The sequence below is a fragment of the Talpa europaea genome (assembly GCF_964194135.1).
Source record: "Talpa europaea genome assembly, chromosome: 9".
NCBI classification, from domain to species: Eukaryota; Metazoa; Chordata; class Mammalia; order Eulipotyphla; family Talpidae; genus Talpa; species Talpa europaea.
Genome location: NC_140076.1, coordinates 77,288,634 through 77,310,300, shown reverse-complemented (window position 1 = coordinate 77,310,300; position 21,667 = coordinate 77,288,634). Strand labels below are relative to the sequence as shown.

The following is a 21,667-nucleotide window of genomic DNA, read 5'->3' as shown; positions in this document are numbered from 1 at the left end:
CGAAACATATGAGACTTTAATGGGCAGGAACTTTAATAAAACTAGGAAACAATACAGGAAAGGCAAAGAGTCTAGTTCCTAAATGAAGCACCCAAAGTTACCCGTCCCCTCGTGGGTAAAAGTCCGTCCATATGGGAATGGCCCAGAGCAAGGCCCCAAAGCCTGCCACAGGTCTAAAGCATCTTTCAGTGGGGACCCACAGAAAAGGGTCAGAAACAACCAGACAAGCCTGGAAGGAAAAGAGCAAAATCAACATTAAGATAAAAGCTGCCACTGTCACCTTCCCATGGATCTCACCCACATCTGTGTCACCCAGTCCACGACCAAAAGACAAGCACAGTTTCTTCACGTGTCTCTAGGCTCCATCCTGCTTCCTTCCTCAGTCTCTTCTGCAGCTTCTCCTCTCCCTGCTCAGCTCCACCCTCTCTTGGGTGGGGCAGGGTACCTCCCCCTTTCCTGGGGACCACCCTGTTACAATTCTAGCTCCAGGTAAAGATGGAAAAAACATTTCTACTTATCCTCCTACTAAATATAACTAAAAGCCCTAGAAATTATATACAAAATAAACATCAAACAGATTGGATAGGGGCCTCGGGACCCATGCAATGAAATGGAATTGCCTCCATTTTCTTTGTGCCTCGTTGTTGCTTTTTTTTGTCTTTTTTAGATTTATTTTATTTACACAAGAGCTAGGGTACAGGCCAGAGGCACGGGGGGCAGAGGGGTGGTGGTGAGAGGATTCACCAGAGACAGAGTGGGGAACAGAACAGGCAGGAAAGGTCTTCCGCGCCATGTGGGACCCTCGCCAGCTGGCCAGGATCGAACCCGCGCTGCAGAGACTGTGGACAGCTTCACAGCACTGCGCTCAACCGCCTGCGCCACCAGGGGAGACCCCTGTGCTTCATTCTTAGTGGTAGAAGACTGAATACAGTTTTCCTGCTCTCAGAGTATAGGCAAAATGTCTGTCCTCATTGCTTTTATTTCGTATCATGGTAAAGGTTCCAGCCAGTGCAAAAAAGGAGAGAAAAAGAAAAAACCTAGACATGTGAGTCTTATAAAACATTGTTCCTTTTTTGAGATTGTTTTGGTTATCTGGGGTCCTATGAGATTCTTCACAAATTTTAAGATGGATTTTTCTATTTCTGCAAAATAAGTTATTGGGATTATGAAACTCATTACACTGGACCTGTAGAATGCTTTGAGTAGTACTGATATCCTACATATTAAATGTTCCAATCCAATCCATGTCTATTTATTTAAGCTTCTTTAATTTTGTTCAACATTTTATAGTTTTCAATGTACAAATTTTTGCCTCCCTAAGTTTATTCTTTAGTGTTTTATTCTTTTTCATGCTATTGTCAATGGAATTGTCCTCATTTCCATTTTGAAAATGTTTACATAGGAAAAAACAATTGAACTTAGTATACTGGTTTTCTCAACTTTGCCAAATTCACTTAGCAACTTTATTCCCCACTCCCCTTTTTTAGGTGCAATGTCTTTATTTTATTTAATATGTGAAATCACAGCATCTGCAAATAGATAGCTTTACTTTGTCCTTCACTACTTGGTCTTACTTCTTTTTCTTGTCTACTTGTGGTTATGAATCTCAGTCCTACGTTCAAGTGAGAAAAGTGCACATTCTTGCTTCACTCCTTTTACCACTGATATTAGGTAGGGAATCTCATATATGACCTCTATTATGTTGAGGTAGTTTCTTTAGTATTTCTTATCTAGCCTATCGATTTGATGGGTTACATTAAATGATTTTCAAATGTTAAATCTTGCATAATTGGGATGAATCTTATTTGGTCGTGGTGTTTATTTATTAAATAATTTATTATTTTTTCACTGTTCTCCTTATAAGTGAAATTAATTTCTACTTCTATATACAATCTCATATTTGCTTCTCCTACAATCAAAAATGTTTTCTGCTCTCCTGCTTATCCTGCACACATATAAAATCAAGAGTCATGTTTCTGCTATATCAGAATCACCTTTATGGTTTATAAGAAATGCAAACAGGACCTCACTGGTGGCGCAAGGGGTTAAGATGCAACCTATAAAGCTGTCTGCAGCCACTGCAGCACTCGATCCCTGGCCAGCCAGGGAGCAACCCACATGGCTCAACAGATCACTCCTAACTCGCCCACTGCTCCCCTCAGCAGTGTACTTCAGTCAATCCGCTTGTTCTGTTCCCCATTCTGAATGCTCTCACTCCGCACACCTCTGGCTATACCCCAGTTCTTGTATGCATAAATGAATAAATCTTAAAAAAAAATGCAAATATCTACTCACAGAATCAAAAAAACTCCCTATTAAGGAGGTCTGGGATGGATACCTTCCTAATCTTGTTGGTCTTAGTATACTCTTTACAAGAGCATCCTTCCCATCCTACTCAGGCTTTTGACACCCCAGTCTGGACTCATACTCTCTATTCATGGCCCAATTTCTCACTCTTAAGTCTCTAACACCTAGCACTGGGCAACCATGGTTTCCTTGCTTACTCCCTAATGGCTTCAAGACAGAAATTTTCAGGGAATGAGAGAGAAAGCGAAGGCATTCTAAAATGTTTTTTTTTTTTTTTGATATATTTATCTACATCAACACAATACTTTGTGAAGTTTTATTCTGGTTTGTTTTATAAAAACAGTAACAGCTACTGCATTGTTCTTAGGAACTTCCTTCTTTTACCTATTATGTTTCTAAAATTTATCCATTATTATTTAATTCATTAACTTTTATTAGAATATTACATTCCAATGTCTGAAAACCATAATACACTCAGCACTTTTACTAACAATTGGGATTTTCCCAGTTTCTATATGTTGTAATCAATCTTGCTACCTATCTTTCTGAAAAATGTTTTCTGCTACACCTTTGAAGCAAAAGTTTTTCTAAGTTATATAGGAGGAAGTTGCTACATATATAAAGTTGCTTTGTAATACTTTCCTTTGCTGTAGTTATATATTCTGGATGCCAAAAAGGTATAAAATAAATTTCCTCTCCAAGTTGGTATCTAGTCTCCAGTGTTTTCCATGACGTTTCATGAACAGAAATTCTTAATTTTAATATAATCCAGTATATCAATCTTCACCTCTACAGTTACTACTTTTGATGTCATTTATGAAATAGTTTCTGTCAACAAGGTCATGAAGTTATACTCCTTCTATATTAACCTTTGAAAGTATAAAGTTTTGCTTTTTACACTTATATGTTTAATCAGTTGAGAATTCCTTTTATAAACTGGGTAAGACAATACAATTTCAGTCCCATTCCTATGGACCATCAACTTCTGGGGTAAATTTACTGAATATTGTTTTGTTATACTGACATGCAATGTTACCTCTAAAATATAAGCTGCGTATTATATACAGCATGGATCTTTTTTAAAATCTACTCAGTTCCATACTAGCCTAATATTCTATTGTTGGAAATGAAGACTTGGGGCAAATTTATTGCTTTATTCAGTTATTCCTTTCTTAGGAATAGAACCAAAGAAAATAGTACCCATAATCCTCAATAGACATTTGAGTCATATTAAGAGCAGCAATGTGGAATAATAACCTCAAACTGGAAATAATCTAATAGTAACATGAAAAAATTCTATTATAAACAATGGTTACTACACAACTACAGCAACATCAACAAGACAGATGGTTTAACATGTATATGTACTTTCTATGTATGTATTCCCCTCCCTAATCCTTTCATACTCTCTAAAGAATTTTAATGAGACTAGAATGATCTTCTCCTTTAAAGTGTGGTAGAACTTTCTTTTAAACTGTCTGGTTCTGACATTTTCTCAGTAACAAGATTTTAAATTGTAGGTTAAAAATATGGATGAAATTCATACGGAACCACAAAAAACTGCGAATAGCCAAAGCCCTACTGACGAAAACAAAGAATGGAGGTATCACACTTCCAAACTTCAAACTATACTACAAAGCCATAATAAATAATACAGTATGGTATTAGAACAAAAACAGACACACAGACCAACGGAACTGAATAGAAAGCCCACAAATAAAGCCACACTTATATCAACAACTAATTTTTGACAAAGAAGCAAAGAATATGCAATGAAACATGGACAGTCTGTTCAATAAATGGTGCTGGGAAAACTGGACCACCACATATAAAAGAATGAAACTAGACCACTACCTTTCACCATGCACAAAAAACTCAAAATGGATAAAAGAGATGGACATAAGACCTGAAACCATAAAATACATAGAAGAAAATATAGGTAAAACACTACAAGACACACAGCTCAGCAACATCTTTAAAGGTTTATCACCTAAAGCAAAGAAAGTCAAGGAAAAGATAAACACCTGGGATTACATCAAACTGAAAAGCTTCTCTACAGCAAAAGAGACTTTAAACAAAACAAAGAGACACCCCACTGACTGGGAAAAAATTTTTTATACTCCAGACAACTGATAAGGGACTGATCACAAAGATATATAAAGAACTCACATGACTCAACAAAAACAAAATAAACAATCCAGTCAAGAAATGGGCAGAAGAGCTAAAAAGAAACTTGTCTAAAGAGGAAATGCAAATGGCCAACAGGCATATGAAAGTGTTCAACATCCCTTATAATCAGGAAATGCAAATCAAAATCATACTGAGATACCAGTATGGTGCATACCAGTAAGGTGCACATATCGAAAAAACTAGCAACAACAAATGTTGGAGAGGATGTGGTGTACCTTTTACACTGGTGGGAGTGCAAACTGGTCCAACCACTAAGGAAAGTTGTCTGGAGGTTCCTCAGTCTACTAAAAATGAAGCTACCATATTATCCAGCAATTCCTCTCCTAGTGATCTACCTAAAGGACACAAAAACATTGATTCAAAAGAACACCTTTACCCCTATGTTTATTGCAGCACTATTTATAATAGGTAAAACCTGGAAACAACCCAAACACCCAAAAACAGAAGACTGGATCAAGAAGATGTGGTATATATACACAATGGAATGTTATTCAGCAATCAAAAGAGATAAACTCATGCAATTAGCAGCAACACAGATGGGACTAGAAGGAATTATGCTCCGTGAAATAAATCAGAAGGAAAAAGAAAGATATCATAAAGTTTCATTTATAGGGGAACCAAATAAGAGATCAGGGAAAAAAAATAATAACAATACAAAACACAACACAACAAAACAAAAACTAACAGAAAATTATAAACCAGAGACATCCTGCAGGGGAGGAGGAGGGAGAGGGATCACTGGGAGGGAGGGAGGGGCACAGGGGGCTGTGGTGATGGTGCAGGGGTGCATTGGTGAGGGAAATTCTATGGGGACTAAACCTGGGGTGGGAGGGAAAGCAAACATTGTTTAAAAATGAACAATGATGTAAAATATATATAAATAAAAATAAAGAAAATTAAAAAGAAAAAATAAATTGTAGGTTCAATTTTCTTAACAGAAGCATTCAGTTCATTTCCTCTTGAGGAGGTTTTCCCTAGGAATACATACATTTCAACTGAGTTTTCCAATTTATTGTGCATAAAATTCTTATAGTCACTTTTTAATCTCTCATATTTCTTAATTCCTAACTATTCCCTTTATTGATTAGTTTTGCAGAAAAATTTCTATATTTTATTAGTTTTCAAGGAATATGGTCCTCAGTGATTTTATTATTCCCTGGCTTTATTATGCAATTTAATGTGTACGTTTTATCTTCTTTTTTTACCATTTTGGGGCTTATTACCTTGTTTTTAAAATTTATTAATTGAACAACTCTTGGTTCCTAAATTTTTAGCATTAAAAAAAAGGTATTAAAGACTATGAATCTCCTTTTAGGTACCTCTTTACACAGACCTCAAAGCTTCAATATGTAGCAAACATGGTGTCAAATATTTTTATTTTATTTTTTACTTTTTGTTTTTTTAGATTTAATTATTTATGCACACAAGAGCTGGGGTGCAGGCCAGAAATTCCGGGGGTGAGAGGATTCACCACAGACAGAGTGGGGAACAGAATAGGCAGATTGAAACACACTGCTGAGGGGAGCAGCGGGTGAGACAAGAGAGGCTTCACCATGTGGGTTGCTCCCTGGCTGGCACGGGATCCAAGTCATGCTGCAGAGGCCGTGGATTGCTTCATAGTACAGTGCTTAACCCCTTGCGCAACCAGCAAGGCACATTTTTTACTTTTAGAATTATAATTTGAACACAGGTTATCCTGAGTTTTGAACCGAACCCATACATATTTTTTTTAAATGCTTTTTTTTTTCCCCAAATACTTTTTTTTTAAACTAATTTTTTTTTAAATTTATTTATACAAGCACCAGGCACAGTCAGAAGCGCAGGAGGGCGAGAGCATTCACCAGAGGCAGAGCTGGGAGAAGAATAGGCAGAAGGACCGAAGTACACTGCTGAGGGGAGCAGCGGGTGGCAGGAGAGGTCTGCGCGCCATGTGGGACCCTCGCTGGTGGCCGGGGATGGAACTGGCACTGCAGAGGCTGCAGGCAGCTTCACAGCCCAGTGCTCAACTGCTGCGCCACCAAGGGAGGCCCCAGCCCATACATATTATAATATTATTTTGGATTCGAGTTTGTTATTAATCAACAAATAGTGACCTGAATCTTTTTAAAAAAGATTTATTTATTTATGCATACAAGAACCAGGGTACAGGCCAGAGGTGTGGGGGGTGAGAGGATTCACCAGAAACAGAGTGGGGAACAGAACAGGCAGACTGACTGAAACACACTGCTGAGGGGAGCAGTGGGCGAGTCAAGAGAGGTCTGTTGCGCCATGTGGGTAGCTCCCTGTCTGGGATCAAACTTGTGCAGCAGTGGCTGCGGATTGCTTCACAGGTTGCGTCTTAACCCCTAGCACCATGAGGGAGGCCCAGTGACCTAAATCTTAAGATTGCATACAAGATCCTCTACATGCTCTGACCCCCACAGCCTTTTCTCTAGATTCATTTCATACCATAGTACTCTAATTCAGTCTGTATTTTGGCCACAAAAGTTTTCTTGTACTTTCCTGAACCTTCCATGCTTTTTCACATTTATCAGAACATTATGTTTATTGTAGACTTGTTACTTTAAATAGATGTTTATTTTTATTTTTCACATTTTAGTTTCATTATTACTTTCACAGGGATACTAAGTCAATTACATCTATGATATATTCTCATTATCCTAAGTAATATATCATGGACTAAAAGATCCATAAGAATAGTACAAATATCTACATTTGCTTACCATTTTATTATTTATTTATTTATCTTTTAGAGATTTATTTATTTTTATACAAGAACTATGGTACAGGTAAGAGGCGTGGGAGGGTGACAGGATTCACCAGAGAGAGCAGGGAGCAGAACAGGCAGACAGACTGAAGACACTGCTGAGGGGAGCAGTAGGAGAGGCAGGAGAGGTCTGCCGGACCATGTGGGATTTTCCCTGACCGGCCGGGAATCGAACCTGCACTGCAGAGGCTGCAGATAGCTTTGCAGCGCGGTGCCCAACCCACTGCGACACCGGGGTGGGGGGTGGTGGGGGTGGCCTGCTTACCATTTTATTCTTAGCATGCGCAATAAATGACTTTGCAATAAATACATGTTGAATAAACTCTGGTTCTATAATAAGTATTATTACAGTACATGCCAATTAGAGAAAGGTTAAAAAAAAAACAAAAACTGCTGCTGTCCCTTAGAACTCACTGTTCTCTAGAATAGACCTCAATCTGGGACACAAACATTAATAATTTCATGAAATCATACCCAGCATCTTCTCAGACCATAAACATATCAAACCAGAAATCACCTATTAAAAGAAAGCAGAGAAAACTTAATATACGGAGACTGAATACCACACTACTAAAAGATCACTAGGTTATCAAAGAAGAAATAAAAAAATACCTCGAGACAAATGAAAAGAAGCACAGAACCATTCAAAAATTATGGGATGCAGCAAAAGCTGTACTAAGTAGGAAATACATAGCAATACAAGCCCACATCAAGAAACACGAAAGAGCTCAAATAAACAACCTTCTCTATCAACTTGAGGAATAAAGAAAACAAGAACAAATCAATCTAAAGCCAGTAGAACAGAAATAAGAAAAAATCAAAACAGAAGTAAATGAAATAGAAATTTAAAAAAGTCCAAAAGGTCAATGAAACCAAAAGCTGGTTCTATAGAAAAATAAACAGAATAGACCTCCAGCAAGATTCACGAAGAAAACAAGGGAGAAATCTCAGACAAGCAGATTCAAAAGCGAAAGCAAAATTACAACAAATGCTGCAGAAATTCAGAGGATAATTAGAGACTACTAAAAACATCTACATGCTAACAAAGCCAATAACCAAGAAGAGATGGACAAAGTCTTAGAATTACACAATCATCCAAGGGTATAGATGAATAGGAAAGAAACAGAAACCTTGGACAAACCAATCTCAAGCAAGGAAATTGAAACAGTAATCTAAACCCTCCCCCAAAATAAGAGTCCAGGACCAGATGGCTTCACAAGTTCACAAAGTTCTACCAAACTTTCAAAGATGAACTAATGCCTATCTTACTCAAACTCTTCCCCTCAAAAAAAATCAAAAAAGGAAATATTTCCAAATACTTTTTATAAGAACATTACTCTAATACAAAACCAAAATAGACAAGTCACTCAAAAAGAAAATTACAGACCAATCTCCCTAATGAACACAGAAACAAAAATCTTGAATAAAATTCTAGCAAAGCAAATCCAATAATGCAGCAAAAGAATCATTCACCATCACCAAGTGTGATTCATACTGGGAACACAGTAACATCCAAAAATCAATTAACGTAATTCACCACATCAACAAAAACCATATGATCATAGCAATAGATGCTGACAGAACATTTGATAAGATCCAACATCCATTTATGTTGAAAACTCTCGAAAAATGGGATAAATGGAACATACCATAATAAAAGCCATTTACAACAAAAACATAGTGTCATTCTCAATGATGAAAAATTGAAAACTTTCTCACTAAGATCAGGCCAAGACAAGGATGACCATTCTCACCATTGTTGTTCAACATAATATGGGAAGTTCTAGCTACAGCAATTAGAAAAGAGAAAGATATAAAAGGAACCCAAACTGGAAAAGAAGCTATCATTATTTACAGATGACCTAATAATAGACCCTCAAATTAATTGAAACAATCACTTTAGCAAAGTGGCAGGGTATAAAATCAACACACACAAAAGTCAGCTGCCTTCCTATACACAATGAGATGGAAGAGGAAGAAATTAAGAAAGTGATACCGTTGACAATTACATTGAAAAAAAAAAAGCAAAACAAAACAAAACAAAAAAACCCTATGAGTAAATCTAACAAAGGAGGTAAAACATCTATGCAAAGAAAACTATAAAACACTGTTGAAGGAAACAGAAGACACAAAGAAATGGAAAACTATCCTCTGCTCATGGACTAGAACAATCAACATTGTCAAAATGGCCTATCAACCCAATGGCCTGTCTAATATATAGATTCAAAACAACCCCAATAAAAATATCAGTGGCATATTTCAAAGAACTGGAGCAAATACTACTGAAATTCACATGGAATCACAAAAGACCCCAAATATCAAAAGCAATTTTGACAATGAAGAAAGGGAATGGAAGTATCACATTTCCAGATCTCCAGCTATATTAATTAAAGCAGCCTGGTAATGGAACAAATACAGAAGCACAGACCAATGAAATAGAATGAAAGCCCAGAAATGAGCCCACATAAATATAGACAGTTAATCTATGACAAAAAAGCCAAAACCATACACTGGAATAAGGACAGCCTCTTCAATAAATGGTGCTAGAAAAACTGGACAGCTGATGGGGCCTCCCTGGTGGTGCAGGGGGTTAAGCACTGCACTATGAAGCAATCCACAGCCTCTGTAGCACAAGTTTGATCCCTGGCTGGCCAGGGAGAAACCCACATGGCGAGGCAGACCTCTTCTGTCTCGCCTGCTGCTCCCCTCAGCAGCATATTTCAGTCAGTTTGCCTGTTCTGCTCCCCACTCTGTCTCTGGTGAATCCTCTTCTCACCCTCCGCATCTCTGGCCTCTAGCCCAGCTCTTGTATGCATAAATAAATAAATCTTTTTTTTTTTTAAAGATTTATTTATACAAGCACTGGGTACAGTCAGAAGCACGGGAGGGTGAGAGAATTCACCAGAGCCAGAGGGGAGAGCAGAGCAGGCAGACTGACGAAGTACACTGCTGAGGGGAGCAGCAGGTGGCAGGAGAGGTCTGCGCGCCATGTGGGACCCTCGCCCGGTGGCTGGGGATCGAACCGGGGATTGAACAGGCGCTGCAGAGGTTGCGGGCAGCTTTGCAGCCCAGCGCTCAACTGCTGCGCCACAAGGGGAGGCCCTATAAATAAATCTTTAAAAAAAAAAAAAACAAAACACAAAAACTCTGGACAGCTGATAACAAAAGAATGAAAGTAGACCAGGCTCTCACACTACACACAAAAATCAACTCAAAGCAGATCAAAGACTTGGATGTAAAACCTGAAACCATAAAATACATAGACAAAAACACAGGCAAAATATTTCATGACATATACTTTAGTGTTGCCTTTGGGGATTCGTCACCAACAGAAAGGAAATCAAAAGAGAACATGAACAACTGGGATGACATATCAAACTAAAAAACTCCTGTACAGCTAAAGAAACTAAAACTAAAACAAAGACACCCTACTAAATGGGAAAAAATACCCACATACCATACACCTGACAAAGGACTGACATCAAAGATAGAAAAAACTCATAAAACCCCACAAAACCAAAACAACCCAATCAAAAAATGGGCAAAAGAAAGAAACAGACAGAAAAGATGTCTCCAAAGATGACATTACAAAGGCCAACAGGCACATGAAAAAATGTTCACAATCATTTATTAGAGAAATGCAAATCAAGATCACAATGAGATACCATTTCCCACATGTGAGAAAGGCCCATATCAAAAAGACCAAAAGAAACAAGTGCTGGTAAGGATGTGGAGAAAAGGGAATCTTCTTATATTGCTGGTGGGAATGCAAACTGGTCAGTCCCTATGGAGAGCAGTATATGGAGGTGTCTCAAAACATTAAGCATGGATCTGCCATCCAATACAGTAATTCCACTCCTAGGCACCTATCCAAAAACTCAAAAATCCTAACTCAAAAGGAAATTTGCACTTTCATGTTTACTGCAGCACTATTTACTACAGCTAAACTATGGAAACAACGTAAGTGCCTCAGAATAGATGAATGGCTCAAGATGATACAGTATATACGCACAATGGAATACTACTCAGTGATCAAGAAAGAAACTCATTCCATTTGTGGCAACATGGGGAGCAAGAAATGATAATGCTAACTGAAATAAGTGAGAAGGAGAAAGATAAATATAGGATGGTGTCACTAATATGTAGGATATAAAATAACTAAATTGAAATGGATAAAGATGATGTTGGAAAACTAACCCTTGATAGCTGACTACAGAATTGAAATACAAAGAACAAAGAGGGAAGAAAACACACAATGGTCTATGGTGGTGTATGAATACGGTAAATTGGTGGTGGGTACACTACAGTAGTAATAGCTGATGGGGGTACCCCAATATTACCTCAATTAAAAATAAAACAAAAGGTAAAAAACCAAACAGAAAGAAAGAACTCCCTTTGTCCAGTCCTTTCTTGCACAAAATCTTGAATATAATTTTGTGGAAAATAAATGTTTGATGTTGCTGACTATACTAGATTTTGCTTTATTTTAAATAAGGCTTTTTTTCTGAAGTACATTTTTTTAAAATCAATTTTATTTTTATTTTATTTTATTTTTTAAAGATTTATTTATTTATTTATACAAGCACTGGGTACAGTCAGAAGCGCGGGAGGGTGAGAGAATTCACTAGAGCCAGAGCGGGGAGCAGAGGGCGGCAGGAGAGGTCTGCGGGCCATGTGGGACCCTCCTCCAGTGGCCGGGGAGAAGCCGGGGATCGAACCAGCGCTGCAGAGGCTGCGGGCAGCTTTGCAACCCAGCGCTCAACCGCTGCGCCACCAGGGAAGCCTGAAGCACATTTTTAAGGTGATCCTTCCTAAGGCTAATGGTCAAGATGTCACACTGCTACTTTCTTACTATGATGGAGGCAGAAGTCATTTTCTTTATAGTATTTTAAAGCATTAGTACTTAAAAGGTAATGACATCAATACCAAAAATACTGATGGGAAGAGAATATATTAAAAAAAAAAAGACAAAATCTCTAAAGACACAAGAAGGTTGTTACAAAATCAAGTATAGTAGAATACCACTTACATAAAACAACAGCTTGCATGTGCACATATTTGTAAGTGAGTAAGAAAAGGTATCAAATACACAATATGTTGTTAGCAGCCTTACAAAGGATGAGAAGGAACAGGATTTGAGAAGAAATGAGATCATGTGAGATTTTTAACTTGTGAAACAGTAAACTTCTGGTTTCAATGGTTTATTTACAAGTATGTATTACTCACAAAAGTGTTAAAAATCCCTTAGTCTCTAGGAAAAACAGTGAATATTTTTATTGATTCATGCATACAGATATAAAAAACCTTTCTATACAGGGTTCACTAGGGCAGACATAGAGGAAAAAACTATATTGTTGATATATGGCCAGTAAAGGAAATCAAATGTCAAACAACCATTAAGGGTTAATATTCAGACTATATATAATTAGCACTTTAAAAGTAACAGAAAAAAAGGGGGCCTCCCTGGTGGCACAGGGGTTGAAGGCAGTGCTAACAACTGATTAGCCACTGCAGCTCCATCCCTGGCCAGGGAGCTAACCCACATATGGCTCAGGAGACCTCTCCTGTCTCGCCCACTGCTCCCCTCAGCAGTGTATTTCACTAGATCTGCCTATTCTGTTCCCCACTCTGTCTCTGGTGAATCTTTTCACCCGCCCGCACCTCTGGCCTGTACCCCAGTTCTTGTATTCATAAATAAATTAACAGAAATCTTAAAAAAAAAAAAAGTAACAAAAAAACCAAGGAACATAACATTAAGAAACAACTAAGAACTAACAAAAAATGTATTTCATCTGTATGAGGTTGACAGAGATTTTAAAAAATTATTTTCTAAAACTGAGGTAATATTGGTTATACCACTGCGTATGTTTTAGGAATGCAGGTTACATCTCTTCAAATTTATGAAAGAGATGTTAAAAAAGTAATTTGTGGGGCATCCCTGGTGGCGTAGGCGGTTGAGCGCAGCGCTGTGAAGCTGTCCGCAGTCTCTGCAGTGCCAGTTCGATCCCCACTGGCCATGGAGATGACCACATAGCGCAATAGACCTCTCCTGTTTCGCCTGCTGCTCCCCTCAACAGTGTATTTCAGTACATCTGCCCGTTCTTCTCCCTGCTCTGTCTCTGGTGAATCCTCTCACCCTCCCGCATATCTGGCCTGTACCCTGGTTCTCGTATAAATAAATAAATCTTTCTTTTTTTTAAAGTAATTTGTAAAGATAAGGGTGGGATAAATACAACTGTTGTATAAAGAGTGAAAGACTGAACAGGTTTCAAGAAGGCAATTTGACAATATTTATTTTACGGGCTTAAAATATGAGTAGGAGTTTTAATTTGTATTTCTCTAGGGCCTCCCTGGTGGATCAAGGGGTTAAGCACCGCGCTATGAAGCAATCTGCAGCCTCTGAAGCATGAGTTCAATGTCCAGCCGGCCAGAGAGAAACCCATATGGCGAAGCAGACCTCTCCTATCTCGCCCGCTGCTCCACTCAGCAGTTTATTTCGGTTGATCTGCCTGTTCTGTTCCCCACTCTGTCTCTGGTGAATCCTCTCATCCCTCCCAATTCTGGCCTGTACCCCAGCTCTTGTATGCATAAATAAATACATCTTAAAAAAAATTGTATTTCTCTAATTGTGAGTAAGGGTTGCAATGTGCCTAAGACTATTCATGCTATATATTTGTGAAGGAAAAGCCATTTGCAAATGATGAATAGTGATTTATTTTGAAACACCAACTATTCCTCCACAGTAAGAACTTGGCTTGATATATTAAAAAAGAATTAAATGGTCTTTTTTTGGGAGGTGGTGATTTTTTATTTCCCAATCTATGGAAAACTAGAAAACATGAAAGTTAACTGAAGAAAATAAATTTAACGTTCAGGAAAACTTAAAAATATATTTAATGGTAGGATGAAAGGTTTAGAGCACAGAAAATACAGTGTCACATATAGCTATCTATATATTGCATAAAATACATAATCTTTCTGGGCCTTGGTTTCCTTATCTGTAAAGGGAATAAAGGGTTAGGACTTGGTATTCCCTTTGTTTCTTAATTCTTTCTAATTGTGGGCAGTCATATATCAGAATACTTTTAAATAGAATAGAAAAGGAACTAGTCTTATACAGCAACCATTACAAGATTAACTGAAAAATTAAAATGTTCTATTTTGCAAGAAGCTAGTTTCCTCTACTCATACAAAATGTTAAACATATTAGTACCTTTTAGTATTCTCTTGTTCTTCTTCTGGGAATGGTTTCTGCTTTTTCTTGGTCTGTTCTTCCAGTAGCCAACTCTTCCTCTTCAACCCCTTCTTATGTTCTGGATTTAGGTTTACACTCTGAACAACTGCCTCAATGACATCCGTAACCGTATCAGAACCAATGTGCAGTGCTGCTCCTTCGCCTTCGTTCAATTCTGGGCTGACAAGCTGGGCAGCCTGGAATGCTTGCATTGATACAACAGCCTGGAGGGGGCATTTCCGAGGTCGACCTGGTCTGCGTTTCACAAAGTTATTTCCTGTCCTGGCTTGTCTTTGAAGTTTTTTGGCTTTTAAAATTTTATTGACATGGTCTAGGTTTTTCTTGGTGGCCAAGATTTTGTCATAATTGCACATTCTCCGAGCTTGGCGCTGCATAGCTTCCACTACACTTCTCTTGATATGATGGGGGGAACAGCTGCTTGGCAACTTTTCAGAAAGGAGTGAGATACCATTACTGCAAGAGTCACCGGGGATTGCAGGCACTAAAAGGCTGTCCGGTTTTCCCAGGGCTCGCTCCTTGCTGTGACTATGGCCTGGACTGGAAGAAGGTGGCACAGAGGCAGATGCAATCACAGCATCAATATTTTTCTCCAGGGGTTCTTGGTCCTCATGTTGCACTATCCGCTGCAGCAGACTATCCACAGAGTCATCCCCAGAAGCAACCAATCTTGGACTTCGAGAGGGAACTCCATTCACTAAACAATATGACAAATCACACATAGATAAAAATTGACACAGCTAGTGATCAAATTATTTTTATACTAAATAAAAGACAAAGAATCTTTCATAGCAATATATTTGCTTTTCTAGGAAAGCTCATTTTACTCTCCTAAGATACTGTATAGTAGCCAAAATAAACTTAAAATTGGCACACATTTTCCTAATAATATGTATATTAAAAAACAATTATCAGCAAAAATTTTTACTCTCTGAAATGAGGAAAATGAAGGTCCAGTTAAGGAACTTGATAGTTAAATGTTGGATAGATCTAAGCTTTGAATAAAGATATTTCTAATTCAGTACCTTTTCTGACAATGTTTTCAGTGCAAAAGAACAGAACTGAAAACCTCTTGGGAAAAGCTTTAAAATTAGAATCATAAATATTTGTTAAAATTAGTTCAGAAAGAATATATGTTGAGTGTAAGATTAGAAAGTAAGTGATTTTAGGGGCCTGTCTGGTGACACAAGGGGTTAAGTCGCAGCACTTTGAAGCTATCTGCAGCTACTGCAGCATGATTTAGATGCCAGGCCAGCCAGGGAGGTGACCCACATGGCACAGCAAACTTCTCCTGTCTCACCCGCTGTTCCCCTCAACACTGTATTTCAGTCAATACACCTGTTCTGTTCCCCATTCTGCTTCTGGTGAATCCTCTCACCACCCCCAACCCCATACCTCTGGCCTGTACCCCAGCACTTATATGCATAAATAAATCTTTAAAAATAAGTGATTTTAGATAAATTTCATTTTCTTAGTGGCCCAAAGATCACTTAGCAACTTTTTAAGATTGTAATTAATGTGAGCAACACTCAACTTCCTCTAGCAAGCTATGTTAGCTTTACAATATTACAAAAATCCTATCATAACAGATGACTTCCTAAGATACCTAATTTACTACTAGTGATCATGGATTATACTTTTCCAATGTTAATCGATGGAATTCTTATACACACGGCTTTAATATGATTTCAGATATTCCTTTGATTCAGATACCCCTAGCATTCCAGCTTCCAATTTCACCAGACAATCGATGGAATTTTTCTCAAATTACTAATAACTTATTAAAAATAATATCCAGTAGTCTTGTTTAAATTCAGTATTTTCAAATTCTCAGCTATATTTTATATGACTAATAAAAATTCTGCTTCCATTACTTCTACCAAATACATTTTGATTACCTTCCATGTACTCATGACTCGATTGAATTTAATTGCATGATCCTTAATTCCCAGTACTTATTTTTTACCTTTTATACAGAACATTCCTACTGGGAACATATTTTTTCTCACAGTTTCAATTACCATCAAAAAATACATATTGATCTCCAACTTTATCAAAAATTTCCAAACTGGGGTTCCCTGGTGGGTTAAAGACAGCACTATCAGCTATCGCCTGCCACTGCAGCACGAGTTCAATTCCCGGCCAGCCAGAGAGCAACCCACATGGCGCAGCAGACCTTTCCTGTCTCACCTGCTGCTCCCCTCAGCAGTGTATTTCAGTCTATCTGCCTGTCTGCTCCCCACTCTGTTTCTGGCCTGCACCCCAGCTCTTGTATGCATGAATAAATCTTTTTTTAAGATTTATTTATTTATACAAGCACTGGGTACAGTCAGAAGCACGGGAAGGTGAGAGAATTCACCAGAGCCAGAGGGGAGAGCAGAGCAGGCAGACTGACGAAGTGCACTGCTGAGGGGAGCTGGGGGTTGTAGGAGAGGTTTGCGCACCATGTGGGATCCTTGCCTGGCGGCCGGGGATGGAACCGGCACTGCAGAGGCTGCAGGCAGCTTTGCAACCCAGTGCTCAACTGCTGCGCCACCAGGGAGGCCCTGCATGAATAAATCTTTTAAAGAAATTTCCAAATTGAAAACCAACCCTTCCTTTTACCATAACCGTAACTTTTATTTATTATTATTTTTTTTAGAAATAGATTTATTTATCTATCTATCTATGTATTTATTTATTTAATTTATTTTTATACAATAGCTGGGGTACAGGCCAGAGGCGCAGGAGGGTGAGAGGATTCACCAGAGACAGAGCGGGGAGCAGAACAGGCAGACAGACCAAAAGCACTGCTGAGGGGAGCAGCAGGCGAGACAGGATGGGTCTGCCGCTCCATGTGGGAAGCTTCCTGGCCAGCCAGGAGTCTAACTGGTGCTGCAGAGGCTGTGGACAGCTTCACAGCGCTGCACTCAACCTGCTGCGCCACTGGGGAGGCCACATAACCGTAACTTCTAAATGCTATAGTTTCTCAAGACTCTCTAGTCTGATTCTTATTTCAACGTCCTCTTTGGCAATTCATTCAACTACTATCTATATCCTGATTATTCCAATTTCTGTTTTCTTAGAGCTTTCTTCTTACTCTCTACTTCTGTATGCTTCATAGACTTCTCAAGTCATATTCACAAATAATTTATTTCCTTCTTCGGTTCTGCTCCTTCTCCAGAATCCCTCTCTCAGTGAATGACACCATAAAGACAAAGTTAATTACTATGTATTCTGGAACTGTTTGGTCCAGAATAAACCATCTGTTATTTCTCTTTTACTCTCCCCCAAACCATATAATTTTGTTTTATGTTAATTTATCTTGAACCTACTTACTTTTCTTTTTCCTACTACAGCCACTCACAATTAAGCTAACTTTATCTCCCTCCCCTAAAGCAGTAAGCATTACTGTTAGGCTATTAAAACATGTACACAAATCTTTTGATGCCTCTCCTATTAAGTGGTAGTATCTAGATCCCCTTCCTGTGTATATATACTGCCCTTTCTGTGACTTGGTTCTAGCAAAAATAATTTGATGGATTTAAGAATATTGTGATATTCAAGGTTAGGGTAGAAAAGGTAAAACAGCTTCTACTTGGATTATCGCTCAGGACACTTGTTTGCATAACCCAGTTCTTATTTCCGTCCCATCATAAGGAAGTTCAGGCAACACAGTGGCATGATGCCCAACAGATCCACCCAGGATCACAGTTAACCACCACCAGATGTATGTGAATGAGGAAGCCTTTGAGATGATGGTAGTCCTGCCACCATCTGGTTGCAACCACAGAAGAGAGTATGAGAAACTGTCTAGATGAAAACTCAGAACTTTGAGATGATGAAGATAAATGATTATTATTGTTTAACATCAATAAACTTCAGGCAGTCTGTTATTAAGCACTAGATAACTAGACCATTGTCTTGTTTCCCATCAGCGGTAGTGATCTTTAAAAAAAAAACATAAATTTAGGGCCTCCCAGGTGGCACAGCGGTTGAGCGCTGGGTTGCGAAGCTGCCTGCAGCCTCTGCAGTGCCAGTTTAATCCCTGGCTGCTCCCCGGCCACCGGAGGAGGGTCTGCTCCCCAGTCTGGCTCTGGTTAATTCTCTCACCCTTCTGTGCTTCTGACTGTATCCAGTGCTTATATGTATAAATAAATAAATAAATCTTTAAAAAAAAAAATTTTATCAGGCATCTGTTTCTGCTTAAATCCTTAAAAAGTTTATTATTACATAAAATTTTTTTGAAAATACCTTTTCCTCCAGGTTTGCCATACTAGCCCTCTCTCTTAGACCCTCTATTGTAACAATAATGAACTTCAATTCCTTAAGCTCAACATGTTTTGTTCTTTCTTTATACAAGGTCTTTAAAAATTTAACTCTGCTTGGAACAATGTTTGCTCACAAATTTACCTGAGTTTATGCTTAATTACTGTTCATTCTTTATAATAGTTAAGATTCACTTCCTTATGGAGAACTTCCCTGACCCATCCCCTCTTGCCCTCCCCCATCAAAAATTACTGAGGGCCTCCCCAGTGGCGCAGCGGTTGAGCCTGGGCTGCGAAGCTGCCCACAGCCTCTACAGCCCCGGTTCGATCCCCCGCCGCCGGTGAGGGTCCCACATGGCACGCAGACCTCTCCTGCTGTGCCTGCTGCTCCCCTCAGCAGTGCACTTTGGTCCTTCTGCCTGTTCTGCTCTCCGCTCTGGCTCTGGTGAATTCTCTCACCCTCCCGCACTTCTGACTGTACCCAGTGCTTGTGTAAATAAATAAATCTTTAAAAATTTTTTTTTAAAAATTACTGATACCCTTCTTCTTTCATAGCACAAACTGCATTTTTAAATGGTGGTTTAATGTAATTTTTTTTTTAAAGATTTATTTTTATTTATTTATACAAGCACTGGGTGCAGTCAGAAGCCCGGGAGGGTGAGAGAATTCACCAGAGCCAGAGCGGGGAGCAGGCAGAAGGACGTAAGTACGCTGCCGAGGGGAGCAGCGGGCGGCAAGAGGGGTCTGCGGGCCATGTGGGACCCTCCTCCGGTGGCCGGGGAGCAACCGGGGATCGAACCGGTGCCGCCGAGGCCGCAGGCAGCCTCGCAACCCAGTGCTCAACCGCTGCACCACCAGGGAGGCCCTAATGAATGTAATTTTTAAGCAACATATAGTTCATGAAGACTGAGATGTTAGTCAACAAATACACTCTGTCTCTCCAATGACCAGGACATAATAAATCCTTGGCTCAAATATTGAAAATTACTTTTGTCTCCTCTTTCCCTTCATCAACTGTTTTGAGTCACAAAATGTATTTAATACATGAGTATAAATTTAAACCATAATTATAAAGCAGGTATTTTGTTTGAAGCTTCATTCCTCAGCCACTCACCTAGGGCTACCTCATTACTTACTTTCTAAATTGTTTCCAACTTCCCAAATTTCACCCTGCCAATTTGTTTGTCTTGGTTGTTTGGCTTGTCTAGGACATGAAGCACTATGTTTTAGATGTAGTAACTTTTTAAAATTTATTGAAGTAAAATATTACATAAGGCTAAATGCACTTTTTATTAATACATTTTTATGGATTTTGACAAATTTATCATGAAATATACCATCATAACCAAGATATAGAACATTTTTTATCATCTTAAAAAGTTCCCTTGTGCCCAGGTAAACATCATCTGCCAATCAACCACAGCCCCAGGGAAGAAAACCACTCATGTGCTTTCCTGATACAGTATTTGCTCTATTGTTATCTAGCTTTTACACATCACATTTTTGAGATTCATTCTTTTTGTTACATTCCTTTTTACTGTTCATATTTACAGATTCCATTTTAATGTCAAATTATATGAATATACTTCAATTTATTATATATTCACCTGTGCATATGCATTGTTTTCATCTTCTGGCCATAAAGAATAAAAACATTTTATGTTTTTTTTCCTTGTGTCAATACTTTAGACTGTAAATACTAGGTTGAACGAAGAGTATGTTAAGCCTATGAACTCTTCAAAGTGACTGTACCATTCTACAAAGTACCATCAGCAATGAAAGAGAGTTCAAGATGTTATGCATTCTCACCAAGATTTGGAATTATCAGCTTACTGGGTATAAAATGGTAACCAATTAGGGATTTCATTTGCATTTCCAGACTTGAGCACATTTTCATGTATTTTGGGGGCAATTCATATGCATTTTTTTGGGGAGGAGATTCTATTACCTTTTATTGGGTACTTCACTTTGTGGTCTGTGTTTTTACTTTCTTTTAATTGAGATATAATTAACATATAATATTAGTTTCAGGCATATAGCATAAAGATTTGATATTGCTATATATTGCAAATGATCACAATAATAAGTCATTATATCCACCACAGTCATACATTTTTTTCTTATAATAATACCGTAATATCTTTTAAAGAGCATGTTTTAAATTTTGAATAAGTCCAATTTATCTTTTGATCCCTGTTAGTCTGTGCTTTTTATCCTATTTAAAATAAAATCGTTCTTACCAAAAAAAAAAAAAGTCTTTGACTATCCCATGGTTATAACTTCTTCTGTGTGTACAGTTGTTTAATAAAGGCTAGCATTCATTATTGCTAAAGTAAATGAGAATGCCAGAGCATCTAAGGTTCAGGTTATAATGATAATTAAAAAAAAAAACCCTTAGTTTACACTGAATATTAATTAATTTTGCATTTGCCTGGGCAAGGCAAGGGATGTTTACTAACAATCTATGACATTTTAATTAATGTTTTTCTGGTTCTCATAGGCCATCTACACAAGAGAGAGATGAGTATAAGTTTGTGATTAGGAACTCTCCTTCACCTATTTTTCCCAAAGCCAAAATTGAAACAAGGAATTACCTTCTTCTATGACAGATTTGTTTCTATTTCCTCTTATGCTGATTTATGTGACCTTTTAGGAGTTACAGCTTTATGCAGGGAAATCTGATGTGATCTCTGTCCTGCTAGAGTCCTAGGCTTTGTTTTCTCCTTTGTCTCATACCTTGATGTGTTTCCTGGCTCTGTGCCCTCAGAATCAAGCAGATGCCAAGCAGCTCTAATGTTCTTTATTTCTGTTGAGCCAAACTTTGTGAAAGTTTCTTGTTTTCTATTTACTTACCTCAAAGTTCAGCAATCTTTTAAAAAAAGATTGCATATTTAGATCTTAGAT

At 38.3% G+C, this 21,667-nt stretch overlaps 1 protein-coding gene across 1 annotated transcript in view; it reads right to left on the bottom strand.

The window, feature by feature from the left end:
- The window catches only part of ASH1L (ASH1 like histone lysine methyltransferase), a gene marked incomplete at both ends in the record, with an annotated part of 171,352 nt that overhangs the window by 92,798 nt on the left and 56,887 nt on the right, over nucleotides 1–21,667 (bottom strand). Inside the window, one exon of the mRNA XM_084243812.1 lies at nucleotides 14,478–15,213. Coding sequence (XP_084099938.1) covers nucleotides 14,478–15,213 — 736 coding nt within the window. The remainder of the gene's footprint in view (nucleotides 1–14,477; nucleotides 15,214–21,667) is intronic.